This window comes from Pan paniscus, chromosome 18, assembly GCF_029289425.2.
Source record: "Pan paniscus chromosome 18, NHGRI_mPanPan1-v2.0_pri, whole genome shotgun sequence".
NCBI lineage: Eukaryota > Metazoa > Chordata > Mammalia > Primates > Hominidae > Pan > Pan paniscus.
The window spans coordinates 62667245-62685931 of NC_073267.2; the positions used below are offsets into that span (position 1 = coordinate 62667245).

Below are 18687 nucleotides of genomic sequence, written 5' to 3' on the forward strand. Positions count from 1 at the left end.
GTTTTTTAAAATCTAATTTTAAAATGCCACCCAAATTAACCCAGAATTGTATCAGTCAAAAATGACTTCAGAATTGACTTTTTTCCTATCATGGAAACGTACCCTTTTTAAATAGAAAAGGCATGTGTAACATTTTGGACTTAGAAGGTTTAGTAGGGAAATACTATATATCTGAAATATCTCTTACAAAGTTAGAATCTGAAAACGATTTTTGCATGGGTTGTTAAAAATGACTAATGAGTTCATGAAATAAGATGCTATTCCAGACATGTAGAACAATGTTGGAAGAATAATACAGAATATGTGGAAAATAAAGTGAAAGTTGCTTTTTTGTTTTTAAGTAAAATTTTCAAATAATTAGTATAACAAAAGGCTTATCTGAGGAAACATTTTTATCTAACCTAACCCCACCACTCAAAAGGGCAAGTGTTTCAGATTTATTTGGTAGTTAGTATTTATTTATTAGTATTTTCTAGAGATTTAGGTAATATTTATCTATAAAAATGTTTAAGCAGCTTAGTCCTTTGTCCTTAGAGAATCTTCATTTAATCCCCTTATGCTATTGTAAAGGAATAGCGGAACCAGTTCATAGTCATTTGTAAATTTTAAAAAAATTTAAATATCTCCGCCTCTCATTTCATTGAAGTTTTTATTCATTGGGATTTGAATGAATAAGATATTGCATCAGAATGTGCATTCACATAATTCATTTAGCTTATCAAACATTGAAAAAATACCTTTTTAAGCAATATATGAAGGGTATTAATAGGCCATGATTTCCATTTCATGGGAGATTGTTATTTAAACAACTACACTCTCCGTGTGTTGTTCTCATCTACAAACTATTTGAAAATACACATTTAAGTTGGAGATTGATAGCAAGTAGGAGGAAGTATCAAATATGTATTTTTACTACCCAGTTTTATTTAGTATTGTCCCTTACTTTGCCATTAAAAATCATCTGCACCAGTGCCTTAGGATGTAGCAAATATTCACAAGCCAAGTAACGGATACCCTTAGGAGGCGGTTCTTACTGGGAGAGGCATGAGAGGGGACTTCTGGGAAACTAATGCCTTGTTTCTTGATCTGGAAGCTGGCTACACAGATATTTTCTGTTTGAGAAAATTGAGCAGTACTCTTACGTTTGCACTTTTCTGACTTTGCATTACACTTTAATATTAGTAAACTTGCACTGATAGGGTTACGGAAAATGAGATTGGATTGGGTGCATATTGAGGTTGTGATACCTATGAGATATCCATATGTATATGTGTAATAAGCAATTAGTTATATGAACATGAAGCTTGGGGGAAAAATCTGAACTAGAGATAAGAGATTTGAGGATCTTTAACTTCTAGGTAGTAGTTAAGAAAAGATTAAATTAAATCTCTCAGGGACAGACAGGAAGGCGGCTGAAGACAGAACTTTGAGAGAAACCAAAGTTTAACAGGCTAGCAGAGAAGAATTGTCAATGACTGAATCCTACGGAAAACTAACATTCAAGGCGTAGATGCAGGAAGAAGAGCCAAAATTTAGTAAAAGCAAGTTTAGTGAGAACCAGAAGACTCTTGTGTCAGGGAGCCAAGAAAGGGGCCAAAAGGAAACAGTTACACGTTAGGACTTAGTTACACATTATGATTTTTTAAAGCTCTGTTGGATTTGCCATTTTAAAAGTCTTTTGAGTCCTTAAGCATTAGAAGTTTAGGCTTTGGAGTGAGGCATACTTAGTTTCTGTCTCTGTTCTTACTATTTCTGTGACTTTGAGCAAGTTATTTAACTTCTCTAGGCCTCAATTTCCTCTTATAAAATAATAGTACTTCCCTTTTAAAATTGTATGAACATCAAGTGGGAGAATGCATGTAAAGTCAGCACAGAGGCTGACTCATAGTAAACATTGAATAAATGGAAGCTATGAATATTAAAAGTAGTTTTGAGAGTTGAGATTGTAGTTGGTTGAGGAATGAAACGGAAATGACTCTTGAGAACTTTGGATACAAAGGAGGAAGAACAAGGTCATATGGGGTCTAACAGTAAATATAGCCTCAAGGGAGATTTTTATTTTAGGAAAGAAACTAGAGGAGGAAAAGGGACTAGAACAGAGAGGAAATAAGCAGTGAAAGTGGTGAGAGGGAATGAAGTGTAACTATGGTTGGTTCCTTAATGTTGCTTCAGAATATCTTTGTGTTTCTTCTGATTTCCTGCTTCCAACATAAGCTGTATTTCTTACTGTTATTTACTTTCTTCACATATTCAGAACAGTGGCGGGTGAGACACCAAGTAAGAATTACCATTATTCTGTTGAATGTGGTAATCATACCAATACAAGAATAATATAGGGAAAAAGCATTCTATAACTTTTTCTCACCTGAAGTCTAATCATCCAGTCAATAACCAAGTCCTGTTGGTTCTACTTCCACAATAAAAAATTATATCTTTCTTTACCTCTTCATCCACATTCCCACAGCCCTAGATTACCCTCTTTTTCTCTCCCCTGAATTGTCATTTGCCTTATCATTGGTTTCCCTTCCTTGCATTTCACTTCCTTGTCATCACATTGCCCCCTTGCTTACAATTCTTATATCTTCCAAATGCTTTATTTTTTTTATTTATTCAAAATAACTCACTGCCTATTCATTAAACATTTGCTGCCAGTGATGAACAAGACAGATTCCTTTTAAATTCTTGCTTTCAAGAGCTTAAAAGCTGCCCTTAAAATGTGAACTCTTTGTGTGTCATGCAAGGCCTTCTGTGATCTTCACCCATTCTGGTTGTCCAGCTGTCTGCTGCCTCCTTCTGGGGTACTCTGTGTATTCCTGTCATGCTATTACCACTGCATGTTCTCCTCACTCTTCTGTGGTATCCCCCTACCTGGAATGTACTCTGCCGCTTCTTTCACTACCTGTTAAACTTCTTTTCATCATATCAAATGTTGTCTTTTCTGTAAATCCCCCTTTACTCTTCAGTAAGCGTGAGCACTTCTTCCTTTGTGTTCACATTGCATCCTGTGCTAACCCCCACTTTGGCATTTTAGCTGTGATCATAGTCTAACTATGATACTTTAAGGTTAGGAACTGTGTCACTATATTTTCAAATCCTAGAGCCTAGGAAAGTGCTTGGCATAGAATAATTAGAAGTTGTTAGCATTAGTTGAGAAATCACTATGCATCAAGACTGTGCTAAGAGCTAATATACATTATCCCACTTAATTCTTAGCAACAGCAGATGTAGTTATTATGATATCCCTATTTTCCAGGCAAGGAAACTAAGGCCAAAAGAGATCAAGTAATTTGCCCAATGTCTCACAGATAGGTACATGGTGGAGTCAGGGTTTAAATCTTTGACCCTGTGTTTTCAAAGTGCATGCTCTTAACCTCCAAATTCTCCTACATTAATAAATAGTTGTTGAAAGAATTCTGATATCTTTCTGATAAATCATATCTGAAAGTATTGGGGAGATTTTCCATTTTTATGATACAGATATTTAAAATAGTACGTTGCTGATTAATAATTACCGTGGTTTAAAATCATGCCCCTGCATCTGTTGAAGCAGATAAGGAAATGTGAGAGTTATGTTTTTATACCTCTCATCAAGACAAAAAAACCCACTTTCATTTTAGATAGCTCCATCTGGTGTGTATATATGTAAATATCAATATATATATAAACTTACATATATGACGATATACTGACACATACATGCTTTAGGAATATAAAAAATAATAGTTCTTATGCTTAGGAACATACAGTACAGATAAGATAAGCCTTAACATAAGTGAAAGAATTAAAGAACAACAAATTGTTAAAGTGCCTTAAGTAATTGTCTTTCTACTGTAGAGCAGAAGGAAGTAGAGGCTTTTAACGAATAGGGGGATTCAAGGAATCAAGTGGAATTTGAATTTAATAAGAGAAAAAAATCTGTCATTGGAAATCTGCAAGATAATAAAGTAAACACAGTTGTATCACCTCACATTTTTCCTATGAAAAGTAATCTTAAGCCTAAAAAACAAATAAGACTTGATTGCCTTTTTTTTTTTACCTGCTAAATTTATTTATTTATTTGTTTGTTTGCTTGCTTGTTTGCTTATTTATTCATTGAGATGGAGTTTCACGCTTGTTGCCAGGCTGGAGTGCAATGGCGCGGTCTTGGCTCACTGCAACCTCCGCCTCCCGGGCTCAAGTGATTCTCCTGCCTCAGCCTCCCAAGTAGCTGGGATTACAGATGCCTGCCACCACGCCTGACTAATTTTTGTATTTTTAGTAGAGATGGGTTTCACCATGTTAGCCAGGCTGGTCTCGAACTCCTAACCTTTTTCCACCTGCCTCAGCCTCCCAAAGCACTGGGATTACAGGCATGAGCCACTGCACCTGGCCTACTTGACTGCCTTTCTGTGTTTAGAAGTACATTAATTGTACTTCTGAGTACATTAATTATACTTCCAAACATAGAATTGGATGGTGTTTGTTCCATTAGAATAGAGTTTATGTTTTGAAAATGTCAACGTGGATTTCAGGATAATTATCATCCTTGGTTGGACATGCAAGTGATATAAAGTGGAAGAAAGTTTATCATGACAATCTTAATTTAATCAAATTTAGGAAAATTCAAAGAATTCTTACTTTTTATTCTTTTCCTCTTGAAACAGCAAACTCATTATTACATTGGGTAAGAAACAAAAAAGAAAGAATGAGTCTTCAGATGAAATATCTGATGCAGAACAGATGCCACAGCATACATTAAAAGATCAAGACTCTCAAGTGAGTATTACAGTTTTTTCTAGAAATGAAACACTGTTAGAATGATTTAGTTAGCATAATATTGCCTTATAGATAGTTACACTTTAGTTAGAAGTAAAAATACATTTTGTAGTGTGGTAGAAGTTGAAGGTAGCATTATTACAATATGTCCTGGTAATATTACCATAGAATATTAGATGTGGGAGGAAACTAACATATCCTCTCCAAACCCCTCATTTTTCAGATAATGAAACTGAAGCCCAGAGAGGTTAACAATACAAAGTCCTTGATGGCTTTTAGCATGGAGGAGTATTTAGTGATACTATCCTGTGCTTATAGAGTTCTTTTGAATGAACGTGATGGACATAGTAATTTTTTAAATCACATACAAATGACAGAGCAAATGGATTGAATCATTCCTAGAAATAATTCCTTTGGTCTGTTTCTGTGAAGAAAAGATAACTGACTATATTAAAAATCCCGTAACATAGACGAAGAAATACTATGCATTTTGCCTTTTTTTTTTTTTTTTTGAATAGGTGGATATTCAAAATAACCCTCTGAAGTTAAAATTATATATAGTGAAGGTCATAATAATCCAGGCCACCCTCTGCTCTCTAATAACTAAAGTACGACTGTAGGCCGTAGGGGTGGTGGCAGTTGTGAATTATGGGGCCAGAAAGCCCCTGAATGGCCTTTCTTCTTCCTTATGCAGCTTCTTATCCAATGGGAGAGTAGTGGCTCAAGGCTCCTGGGCTGCTGCAAGAGTTGAGGTAAGGGCAGTGACTGAAGCTCCTAATATTACATGGCCTGGCTTTTTCATCATATGTTATCCTTAACTTAGGCAAACTTATATTTAACTTATTCCATATGATTAAATTTAGTTTAATTTTTGCTGGAATAATGCTGGCCATTTTTCCATTATGTAATTTTCAAACAATGAAATGGTAGGCTAGGTCAACATGAACATTTCTTCCATGTTTTTCACTGTAGTATTAGGTTGTTTTGACAGGTGTGTTGCTTTAACACACACACAAAAAAATGGTGAAGGTAAAAATATTTTCTAATAGTTATAAATCTATATTATTGATATATTTGATTGTGTCATTAAATAAATGATGGAAAGATCCATGTAGCTTTTAACCACGTTGGAAACTAATTAAGGTTTGGAATCAGCTGGAAATCTAAAAATGTGATTTGGTATTTAATTTTGTTACCTTTAATCTTAATAGAGAATATTACAGTAGTCCAACTATATTTAGAGACCTAAATTAAAAAGAAATATGCCCCTGCAACAGAGTATACTATTAGGAATATTATAGGAAACAAGTGCAATGTTAAAATAGTGAAGTACTATATTAATCACTTAAAACATGCTTCTAACCTCCTATGTAAAGTGCTGTGGGCTGATCTGTTGAAGCCTTTAAGACTTAAGAAGCTAAAAATAAGAAATTAAAAGGGACAATTTATCAGGATTTTAAGTTGTGCTTTAAAAAACATTATGGAAAAAGAAAGCCAGAAAAAGCACATGCCAAAAATGTGGACATCAGATTCATTTTTATGTTTTTAAACTAGTAGCGACGTTCTATGGTGAAGAAAGATAATTGGTGAGAATGATACCTTATTTGGCTTTACCTAAGTAATGTGTAACTATGTCCTCTAGTGGAGTGTAATTTATGGTAAAATCTTCTATAATCTCATAATTCATAGACTTTTAAATTAATCTGTTAGGCAAAGTCTTTGTAGGATGAGGGAACTGTTTACAATAAGTAGCCTTCATTCTATCTGAGTGCACTTTTGTGAGCTTAAAAGATTCTTTGAGGTCACTCATTTACTATTTACTAAAAACTCAGTGAGTTATCTCTAAGTACTAATAGATGTCTTAAGTGGCCAGAAAGGAAACTAATGCTGAAAAGTTCTAACAGAATTTTCTAAAAATGTACTGAACTACTCTCAAATTTCATTACTTAAAAGTCATGCCTAATGAGACATTGATAATATATCACAGTTGTTTATTAATTAAAACTATTCTTGAACATTAAGATCTATATGGTGCCCATAATAGAATTCTAAATATTCTTTTAGCCTAATGTTAGAAATCCATAGAATTCCCCCCTCCTAGAGAATAATAGTAATTCATATCGTTTTCAAAATAAGATGAAGGAAAATTGGGTTTCTAGTAGCCCTTTAATTAGAATTTTTATATGTCACCAGGCTGTGTTATTTTGAGGTTTGAAATGTCAATGTCTTCATGGCCAAGAGACATTTGACCCATCCTACATGAGGCATGGTGTTATCTAGTACATTTGGCTGACCATATGAGTGCCTTTCTTTCTCTCAGTATTTTACTACTCACAAGAGAAAGGGGCAGAGGCATGACTGCATGCATATAGTTTGTCACCACACTGTAGCAGTGACTCAGCCATTTTTGTCATGGCTGTGAAGGTAAATTAAAGACTTGCCAAATAGAAGACAGGCAGAAACCAGAAGAACTTGTGGTTTATTTTGCTGGTTCCATTTTTTGGAAGTGTCATGAAGTTACTAAATATATAGAAGAAATTGGACTAGAAAAAAGAAGAGATTTGCCAAATATTGAGCAATTGAACAGTTGGTTGAGATGCCACTACCCCCCATGAAATATCTCTACCCCATGAGATTACAAGGGAAATTTAAAAAATAAACCTAAGCCCTTTGGGATTTTGAAATTTTTATCTTTATTGTAAACACCAAAAGAGATGTAACTTTGTTTTTGTTTTTTAAGTTCTCCTTGAAATATAAAACTTTTGAAACAAATATTAGATATTTAGGGAGGTAAGTAAAGCCATGTATATTTGATTCCAGATTTAAAATTACTTAGATTATTTAAAAATTATCTTACTACATGTAATACTTTGTAAAAGGCTTAGTTTTGTGTGATGATAGTGATGTCTTTTATATTTAAGGAAAGCTACTAAAGTTAGTGAAACAGTTTCTTTCATTCAAAATTATTTGGTAGATTTAATGCTTTCTTATTTTGTGCATTTCTTTTTAAATATTTTATATTATGTTATTCTGCTTTAAACACAGTTTCATGTGTTTTGGCAAACACTATTTAATTTATTCTTCTAGATTTATACCCCCAATTAATTCTATACCCAATATTCATCTGATACACTTTTTAGGTTTTGGACTAAAACTGTGAAATTATTAATAGTTTAAATATTTATTGCCCAAGGTATGACATAGTTAAATAAAACAGATACCTTTTTATTCTTAACAATAGTTTCTAAAGAAAAGTAATGTAGTAATAAAGGTATTCCTAATAAAATATATTTTGCCCAACCTGTGAAATAATTTTTTAAAAAAACAGACATCTCTTTATTCTTAATGATTTCCAAATTAACATAATAAAAGTATTACTAATATTTGTTGTTTGAAATTGTAGGAAGTAGAACTGTAGGAAGATTGTAAGCCTGTGGCAAATGGCAAATTATAATCTTCCTCTAATTAAAAACAAAATAGGAAAAGATAGAACATTGAGTGTCATGTTGAAAATTTAGTATACAAAATTGCCAACTCTAGGGGTAATTATTTTCAAAAACTTTTCTTCAAAATAAATTATATAAATCTGATTCTTGTGGTTCATTACAGAAAAGAAGATCAAATCGACAAATTAAAAGAAAAAAATACGCAGAAGATATAGAAGGGAAGCAATCTGAAGAAGAGGTTAAAGGTTCTATGAAAATAAAAAAGAATTCAGCTCCTTTACCTGGTGAACAGCCTTTACAATTGTTTGTGGTAAGCATATTTGGGATTATGACTGCAAAACATTTTAAACCAACATAAATTCTATAAATACTTGCATTGTTTTTCCTACTAAAAATTGCTCTAACTTATCCTTCCGGATTCCATATTATTAGTTAATTGAGTCATTCAAATTAGAAACCTAGGGATTCATTCTCTCTTCGTTTTCCTTTGCCTCTTCATTCAGGTTGTCACTACACTTTCTACCTCCTAAATATATGTTCTTGAAATTCTTCAAACTATCTTTTCTGCAGAATGTTTCTAAATTACAAGTTTAATCATATTATTTTTCTACTGAAAACTCCTCTAATAGTTTCCTAAACCTTACAAAAATAACGATACCTTTTTAGCAGTGTATAAACCCCTTTGTCTGGATTTTCTGCCGTCATCTTCTGCTACTTCTCCATAAGCACTTAGTCCTCTGTTTTATGAACACGTTTGCCTGAATGCCGTATGTACTTCCCTCGTCTATGATTTTTTAAGTCCCCCTTATATGCATTGACCCAACCACTCAGCCACTAGCTGAGTACCTTGGGCAAGTACTTATTTAACTATGCCTAAATTTCCTAATCTGTAAAATGGAAATGATAATAATGAAGATAATAGATTAAATTAATATATGTAAAATGCTTAGAATAATGACCAGCACATTAAAAAGCACAATATGTTTGCTACAGAGATAATGTAGGTGATGAAAAGGACAATGACAATGATATATTTTTTTCATTTTTGTATTTCTAACACGTAACATAGTGTCTAGCATATATGCTGTATAAATATTTGTTGAATTGTAGTATGTTCATCAACATACAAAGTGGCAACTAAAAGATCTTTCAGAATGTGTTCTGTCATTATTTCTTTCCTCCCTCCCATAGGAGAATCCGAGTGAAGAAGATGCTGCAATTGTAGACAAAATTCTATCTTCTAGAACCGTAAAAAAGGAAGTAAGTACTGGTACATTACATTTTACACTTCATATTCTGTGGCCTGTTTAAAAGAGTCACCATTACTGATTTTCTTTTCTTAGATATCACCTGGAGTGATGATTGATACAGAAGAATTTTTTGTAAAATACAAGAATTAGTAAGTATTTGAGTTAGAAAAATAAAAGAAAGATGTTGATTTACATATAAATTAATACATTTAATAAATTAAAATTATGATTTTCATTTTATCCACACTTTTATGATAATTTTTATTATTTATACCTGCATAACTCAAGAATCATTAAAAAGTGGAAAAGGGCCCATTTGAAAACCTTTCATGTTAAAATTGAATGATTTGGCCAGGTATGGTGGCTCACATCTGTATTCCCAGCACTTTGGGAGGCCAAGGCGGTCATATCACGAGGTGAAGAGATCGAGACCATCCTGGCCAACATGGTGAAACCTCATCTCTACTAAAAATACAAAAAAATTAGCTTGGTGCGGTGGCACGGACCTGTAGTCCCAGCTACTCAGGAGGCTGAGGCAGGAGAATCACTTGAAGCCAGGAGGCGGAGGTTGCTGTGAGCCGAGATCGTGCCACCATACTCCAGCCTGGCGACAGAGCGAGACTCCGTCTCAAAAAAAAAAAAAAATTAAATTTTTTTTATTTTCCCGAAAATGTTCATTATTAACATCAAAATGCAGGAATCTTTATAAAATATGCTTTTATAATTTATAGACAGCATTCATTGTATTGTTGAACTTTTCAGATTTTATTGTCCTTATAAAAGACATTTCTAATCTACTTACAGTCCCAGCTATTCTGGAGGTTGATACAGATCTCTTAAGCCTAGGAGTCTGAAGCCAGCCTGGGCAATATAGTGAGACTCCATCTCTTTAAAAAAAAAAGTTTTTTTTTTTCCTGATCTTTAGGTTTTTATGTCAGACGTACACAATGAGATGATTTGACCTTAAAGTTTTTAATTTTAATTTTGGATAAAGGTCAGATAACTCATAAGAGTTGCTAAGTGGGGAAAAATCACTTACTCTTCTTTTTACATATTTTCCAACTTATCTTTGTACCTCCATGAAAGCGTTTTAAATCACATTAGTTTCAAAACAAGTTAGCTTTCTGATCATGACAAAACTGTTATAGGGAAATAATAATAGATAAATCGTATCTTGCAATTAGACTTTTGATCATTTTACTGTTCTGTTTCTATATGGCAAATTGTATACCTTTAGACTACGACCTCCTTAGCATATAGTGATCACAATTACTTTATTTTAGAAATGATAGTAATTCTATTAAAGTTAAATGATGAACTACCTATTTGAAAAGTTGAAGACAATAGTTTATATTGGATGTTATTTAAAATACATCTTAAAATGGTTATCTGTGTCATTCTAATATATTATTTTTATAAAAATTTTAGCTCCTATCTTCACTGTGAGTGGGCCACAGAAGAGCAGCTTTTGAAAGATAAAAGGATCCAGCAGAAAATCAAACGATTCAAATTGAGACAAGCACAAAGAGCACATTTTTTTGCAGACGTAAGAAAAAAATAAATAAGACTATTATGTGTTGGTCTCTGAATACATGTAGCATTATTTATCAAAAATTACACATTATTTTAATTCTTAGACTTCCAGTGTTGATATTTGAATACAAATGCTACCTAAATATAGTATTTTTCTCTTCTCAAAATTAGCTTGGAAACCATTTGAAACAGGAACACTGATAATTCAGAATGGTAGATCATGCTTGTATTTTTAAACTAGCATATATTTCAACATTTAGAGTTGAATGTGAGTATGGTAATATTACCAATAATATATCAGCAAAGTTATTCAAGTGGAGGAAGTGATAATCTAGCAAGTAAATGGAAAATAAGATTTTTCAGTACATGAAATATATTGCATATTTTCTATACCAGCTTCATGTATGTGAACAGAACCTCTGGAAAAATTTACCTTTCTAGGCCTGACTAAATGGTCTGATGTTCTTTCCTGCTCCAGATTTTTCTAATAGACTCCTTTTAGAGCAGTTTTAAATTATTAATTTGAAAATTTTAAAAACTTTTTCTTTTAAACAAAATAGTCACAAAAATAGTACAATGAATTCTCACATTTATTTTAACTAGATTTCCGAAATGTTAACATTTTACCATGTTTGCTTTATCATTTGTATTCATTCTGTCTCTCTCTATCTCTGTCATACACACATGTATTTTTCTAAACCATTTTAACATTGCAAACACTTTAGTATATATTTCCTAAAAACAACTATATTCTCTTTCATAAAAATAGTAGGACATCAATGTAGTACTATTATCCACAGACCTTACACATATTTCACTAATTGTTCCACTAGTGTTTTTATAACAAAAAGAGAGTGTGTATGTGTGCATGTGTATGTGTGTGTGTGTGTGTGTATTTTTATCTGGTCCAGAGTCTAATCCAGCAGCACATGTTACATTTAGTTGTAATATCTCTTAGTCAGTCTCTCTTTGTTTTTCATTTCTTGGACATTTTTAAAGGGTACAGCTCATTAATTTTGTAGAATGCCCCTCAATTTGGGGTTGTATGAAGTTTCATCATGATCCAGGTTAGGCATTTTTTAAAAGAACACCATAGAAGTGATGCTCTATTCTTCCAGTGAATGATATAAGATGGTACATGATACCTCTGTACCCCAGTACTGGTGGTTAATCACTAGATTAAGGTGGTATCTGCCAGATGTCTTCACTACATAATTACTATTATTCCATTTGTAATTATTAATTTCACCTCAAAAATGTGGGCTGGGTATGGTGGCTCATGCCGGAAATCCCAACACTTTGGGAGGTCAAGGTGGGAGGATCACTTGAGGCTAGGAGTTTGAGACCAGCCTGGCCAACATATGAGACCTCCATCTCTATTTTTTTAAAAAAAAGATGATTCTAATGACCTGTTAGTTTGTGGATGCTGGGAGGTCCTCTCATCCCCTTAAATATCTGTCATCTCTTCACTATGATCTAGAAGTTCCTAATAAGCTGAAGATTTTAGAATTAATTAATAATCATTAAATTTTCATTAAGACTAATTAGGGGAGAGTCGGTGAAGAATTTTAAGTAAAGGAGCGATATATAAGATTTATATTTGAGAAAGATTACTCTGGGGACAATGTGAAAAACATTAAAGGAGAGGTGAGACAGTAGTTGGGGTTATTTTAAAGGTTCAAGTAAGAAGTGAGGATGAGGAAGGAGGAACCAATCTCAGAGTTAAAAGTAGAGTCTGTACGAATTGGTGACTTACTCGATGTAGAGGGTAAAGAAAAAGAAGGAATCTAAAATGACTTCTTCATTTCTGGCTTGTGTCACTGAGCGTGGGCTATGGAGAGGAAGCTCTGTTACCATTAACCAGTTAGAAAATGCAGGAGGAGGTATGGGCTGAAGAGTAAATGAGTGCAAATGAGTTTGAGGTACCTCAGTAAAGTTTGCAGTCAGCTCAATAAGTGGGTCTTGAGCACAAGAACCATCAGGTAAAGATAAAGGGTGTGTGAGACAACAGAAATGAGCATTCAATGGGATGATGCATGGTCTTCAACTTTTGCAACCTGAGGAAAAGCGTAAAGGAAAGGTATAGAGGCTGCTTTCAGGAATTTTTTAAAGCACGTATCTTCTAGAGTACCTTATTTTTTAGTACTATTTGGTTTTATTATTTATAACATTTTTCATGATATCCTAGCTATCATTTGGAAATGAAAATGGAAGAATTCCATTTATTGGACATTTAACTGAAATCAAACTTACAAGGTCTATAGTGAAATGCTAGTAAATTCGTCCTTTTATCATTCCAGTTCTTTGTCAGATGTCAATTAAGTTACCTTTTAATTTTAGATGGAAGAAGAACCATTTAACCCAGACTACGTTGAAGTAGACAGAGTATTAGAAGTCTCTTTTTGTGAAGATAAGGATACTGGTGAGGTAAATATATGGTAAAAAGATTTTTTAAGTAAGAAAAATCTGAAACTTTCCAAGTATTAAGACCTAGTACTTTATTCTCTGTTTAAACTATTTCTTACTAGTGTCTTTTTCAAAATGGTAAATGAAAAAACTTTTTTTACAGCCTGTTATTTACTACTTAGTAAAATGGTGCTCATTGCCATATGAAGATAGTACTTGGGAACTAAAAGAAGATGTAGATCTTGCAAAAATAGAAGAGTTTGAACAACTGCAAGCTTCAAGGCCTGACACAAGACGTTTGGTAAGAACCTGTTTTAGACAGCTTTATAAAATCTTAGCACTTGTTTATGTAAGTTATGATATTGCTAATAATTATATAATGTTTTACTTTCATTTCTTTTAAACAGGCTTGTTACTATGTGAGTCTAGTTTTGGGAGCCAAAGCTTAAGAGGGAGTTTATATGTGAAAAGACAGGAGCAGATTCCTTTTTGATTAGCACGAGAGTGAGGAAAGCTGCCCTGATAAACATGGAGATGTGAAGTAAGAGAAGGAAATGAACTAAATATTCCATAGAAGAGATCATGTTGTTTTATAATAACTATTTTCTGATCTTCCTAGTATTATTTTCTGGTCTTCTTACTTTATTTTCCAGTAATGTCCGTAGGCTGTTAACAAAAGCATATCAGTTTACCCCCATTCCTTTTACCTTCTAAATGCTATTCCTTGAACCAGGAAACAGAAGCGTCACCTAATTCAGAGAGGAATGAGTCAAGGAATGTAGTAAAAGAGAAAGATTTTCTTTTGGGGTGGGGTCTATGCCTTAGTGGTAATATTAAGCCTCATTGAATAAGCTATGTCTTTAGATAAGTGATTCTCAGTCAAAGGTGCATATCAGAATCTCTTCTGGAGCTTTTCAAAAATTAGAGATGCCTTAGATATATGTTATAGGCCTTGGTAAAGGGGGCTCAGCCAATAGAATTAATCCGCTTAATTAATGTAAAATTGATGACAACAGGGCTAGTCTGTCATGGTTAAATAATGTAGGAGGTGTTTTTTTGTTTTGTTTTGTTTTCCTTTCTTTTTGCCAGTATATTGCTGTTAAATAAAATAGCATATAAGTCACGTAAAGTATTTTGAGATTCTGTAAATGAAATTTTTCCCTGACCCAAACTAATGAATCATTAATAGTGATTGGATTGCTGAAAAGAAGCTATACAGAATATGATCTAATGCATAAATTATTTTAAGCAGCAGTTAAAATATATGTTAATTATTTTAATGTTCATTGGCTATCACTTAAAAAATGTTTTCTTTAGCAAACACTTACCTGTATTAAGTAGCAGCAGAGCTTCAATAACCAGTCCTGTTCTCAGTATACTGATAGCCTGTTTTGTTTTCCATGTACAATTACTATACACTTACCTGATGTTTAAGAAAAGCTTTCTTGAACTGTGTTTTTCCTCTGCTCTCAGGGTAACACAACAATCAACACAAAAGACTTCTGTAACCCCAAAATATGTGGGGAATTCTTCCGACCAGCAAGCAGTCAGTTCTGCAGTGGATGCCAGCTGGCTGTCCTCTAATTCAGTTCTACCCAGCTCTAATTCACCATCTACCCAGATATAGCATCAGATCCCACATCTTGAGGATTCAGTCCCACAAGACTGCCCCCTCCTTTCCACCAGTCACAAGTCCAGGGACCTTCAGAACTTCTGACTGACTGGCTTCAAGTTAGGGTTCCCATTACCCACCACTTTGGGTTTGATTAATTTGCTAGAGCAGCTCACAGTACTCAGGAAGACATTCAAGTTTTACCGGTTTATTCCTAAGGATATTTTAAAGGATACAAACAAACAGCCAGAGGAAGAGAGACATAGGGCGAGGTCTGAGTGCAGGAGCTTCCGTCCCTGTAGAGTTGGGGTTTGCCATTCTCCTGGCATGTGGATGAGTTCTTGTTCACCTTTCTGTCAGTCTCCACATGTTCAGCTCCCTGGAAGTGTTCAGCTCCTGGAAGTTCACTAAACCCTGTCCTCTTGGGTTTTTATGGAGGCTTCATTATGTAGGCATGATTGATTCAATCATCTAATGGCCATTGGTGATCAACTTGACCTTCTCCCCTTCCTTCCTTCCTCCCCTGCTCCCCTCCTTCCTTTCTGCCCATTCCCCTTCTCCCGTTCTCCCCTCTAATCATGCCTTTGTCCTTCTGGTGACCAGCCCCACCTGAATCTATCAGTCAGCAATATTGGCACACAAACAAGCAGCACTTTGGAGAACCCAAGGATATCAGGAGTTGTATGCCAGGAAATGGGAATGAAGATCAAATACATATTTCACAATATCACACCTGATTATCCTGATAATTCTTAGAAGTGTAATTTTGTTGATTAGTAACAGTATAATTTTAAAGCAGAAGACAATAGGAGACCTTTTGCTTGTTTCTCAGAAACTTATTTCTCCTACTGAGACCCTACTAATTTGGGGCCAGGATAATGTTATTTGAATTCTCATTCAGGAATCTTCAGAAAATTTATGTCTTATATATCTATATATAAGTGAATAAAATTCTTTTACACATAATGTTTCACTTCTATGCTTCTAGATTTCTTTTGAAAGAAATGTTTTGTACCATGAATATCAAAAGTTATTTTGGATGCTATTATAAAATGGTTATTGTTTTTTAAAAATATTTTCATGATTGTTGCCACAGTGTTTGCACATTGATCTTGTATTATGCAACCTCGCTAAAATTACTGCTTAGTTTAGCTTTCATGGTAGATTCCACAGGATTTTCTACATAGACAAATCATGTCTTCTATAATATAAATAAAGACAGTTTGTTATTCTTTTTCTTTTTCTTGTTTGATTATACTTGTTAGTGCCTGCAGTACAATGTTGAATAGAAGTTGTCACAGAGGACATCCTTGCCTTATTCCTGATCTTAGGGGGAAAGCAGTCAGTCTTTCACCTTTAAATGTTATGCTAGTTTTGGCTTTTTCATAGTTGTACCATAACAGTTTAAGGAAGTTCCCTTCTATTCAAAATTTGATGAGTTTTAATTAGGAGTGGATGTTAAATTTCTCAAATACTTTTTCTGCATCTACTGAGAGTACCATGTTATTTTTGGTTTTTTTATGTTTTATGTTTTTTTAAATAGAGATTGTGTCTCCCTGTGTTGCCCAGGCTGGTCTTGAACTCCTAATCTCAAGCGATCCTCCCCACTTGGCCTCCAAAAGTGCTGGGATTTTAGGCATGAGCCACCACACTCAGCTGATTTTTATTTTTTAATCTGTTGATCAGCACTGATTAATTCTCTACTTTAAACCCACCTTCCATTCCTGGTTAAAAAAAAAACAAAACCTACTTGGTCATGATCTTATTGCCCTTATATATTGTTAAGTTCCATTTGGTAAAATTGCATTATGAATATTTGCATCTTTGTTCGTGAGGGACATTAGTCTGTAGTTTTCTGGTGATGTCTTTGTCTGATTTTGGTATTAGGGCTTCATAGAATGAGTCAGGAAATATACCTTCCTCTTCAGTTTTCTGGAAGAGTTGTATAGAATTAATTTGACCTTTAAATGTTAGGTAAAAGTTAATCATAACACTGTACACTGTTATGCCTCTTAGGGTTATTTTTAAACCAATGCTTTTTGCCTTCAGTATGATATATGGAAGATTTAAACACCATTCATTCTTTGTTTTTCCACAAAGGACCGTCCTCCTTCTAATATTTGGAAGAAAATAGATCAATCCAGGGACTATAAAAATGGCAATCAACTCAGGGAATATCAACTGGAAGGACTCAACTGGCTCTTGTTCAATTGGTACAATAGGTATGTAGTATATCTTAATAAGAAAAATTTTTTTTTAATGTGTGCCAAAATGTGTCAAGTAAAATAGATACTGTTGTTGCTATATTGTTATTGTTATGAAGTCTTCATTATTTAAAGTGAGGTTACCTCAGGAACATATGTAAATTGCAACTTAGGTTTCAACTACAATTGTTTTCTTTAAATGTATACCAATCAGAATAGAAGAAAGTTGGTATGTTGATTAATACTTAAATTTGAAATACCTTTCCAAGAGCCCTAAGAAACCTTCTGTGTTATATAATGCTTTTCAGCTTATCAACCCGTACTACTGTCTGCCAACAATCAGTTCGAGTTAGTGAGTTATGAGCAAGGTATACTTATAGGAATTAAAGCTCTATCATTTAATGTAAATTATCAAAGAAGTAGGTTGTCAGCAATAGATAAGGAATGGAATATAAAATATGGGAACCTGTAATTAATTACCCCATTTTTATTATCTGTTTTTCAAGGTTTTCAAAATGCCTTATAGAATATCTTACATTCTTTTTTGACATGAAAAGATAATTGCAAAAGAAGTAAAAAAATGTTACTGCGATTGAGAAAGCATAGTAGTTACACATGCAAAAGAGCAAATAAAGGCACTACTGTTAGTAAGAATAGCAAAATTTGATGATACTTTTATTCAGAATCATTTTTAATCATTTTTACTTTTCACGTGAGTCTTCTGAATTGTTATGCTTAGTGATGGTGAGTCATGGACTCAGTCGATGGAAAGAGGCCTGTTACCCCTCAGTGCTCTTTTCCCTGATTTATATTTTCCAAATATTAATCATCATTTTTCCCAAGAGAACCATCTAGGAAAAGTAGTTGACAAAACATTTTTTTAACTTGTCTTCCCTCATCAGTACCCTTTCCCATCTCCTATATTGCCTGTTTTAACTTTTCACCACTTTCTTGAAGCCCTTTATCACAGTTCTGCCCCCTTCACTCTCTGTATATGACTGTTTCATAGAGAAACCCGGGGATGGTAGGTAAACTCATCCAAGTTCTTGCTTGCCTTCATATCCAAGCCTACAGATGTGTTAATATCTTCATCCACAGTTATTCTTACCACTGCCCTCATGTATCAGACATGCCATCTCATCTAGTCTTCTTAGAGCCTTAGAGCCTTACTTCAATCACTTATCCTTCTCTTTTATATCTCCAGGCCATCCCTGAAGACTATTGCCATCCCTTCAGTCTATGAACAAATTTGAGTTTAAAATAAACCTTCTCTTGGCTCTGCTTCTCTCTCTCTCTCTTTCTCTTTCTGTCTGTCTCCCCATTCCCCCCACCACCACCACCACTGCCCCCACCCCAACTCCCCTGCATTCTCTGAAACTTTTAACTTTCCAAATCCATGAAATATTTTTCAGCCCTAATTTGCTCTCTGCTGCATTGGTTAGTAGTTGGTACTCCTTCCTTCTTTAAACATTCCCCTCACT

The 18687-nt window shown here is 34.0% G+C and overlaps 1 protein-coding gene across 16 annotated transcripts in view; it reads left to right on the forward strand.

The window, feature by feature from the left end:
- CHD9 (chromodomain helicase DNA binding protein 9) overlaps positions 1–18687 on the forward strand; it is a 272619-nt gene that overhangs the window by 163273 nt on the left and 90659 nt on the right. For 15 of the 16 annotated variants that reach the window (XM_034940161.3, XM_057300145.2, XM_057300147.2 and 12 more), the window contains 8 exons: positions 4644–4755; positions 8365–8511; positions 9393–9461; positions 9545–9600; positions 10880–10997; positions 13325–13411; positions 13554–13691; positions 17103–17224. In XM_034940161.3, the coding sequence (XP_034796052.3) occupies positions 4644–4755; positions 8365–8511; positions 9393–9461; positions 9545–9600; positions 10880–10997; positions 13325–13411; positions 13554–13691; positions 17103–17224 (849 nt within the window). Of the gene's footprint in view, positions 1–4643; positions 4756–5455; positions 5508–8364; positions 8512–9392; positions 9462–9544; positions 9601–10879; positions 10998–13324; positions 13412–13553; positions 13692–17102; positions 17225–18687 lie in introns of those variants that run through there. The other variant, XM_034940176.3, reaches the window with a different exon arrangement.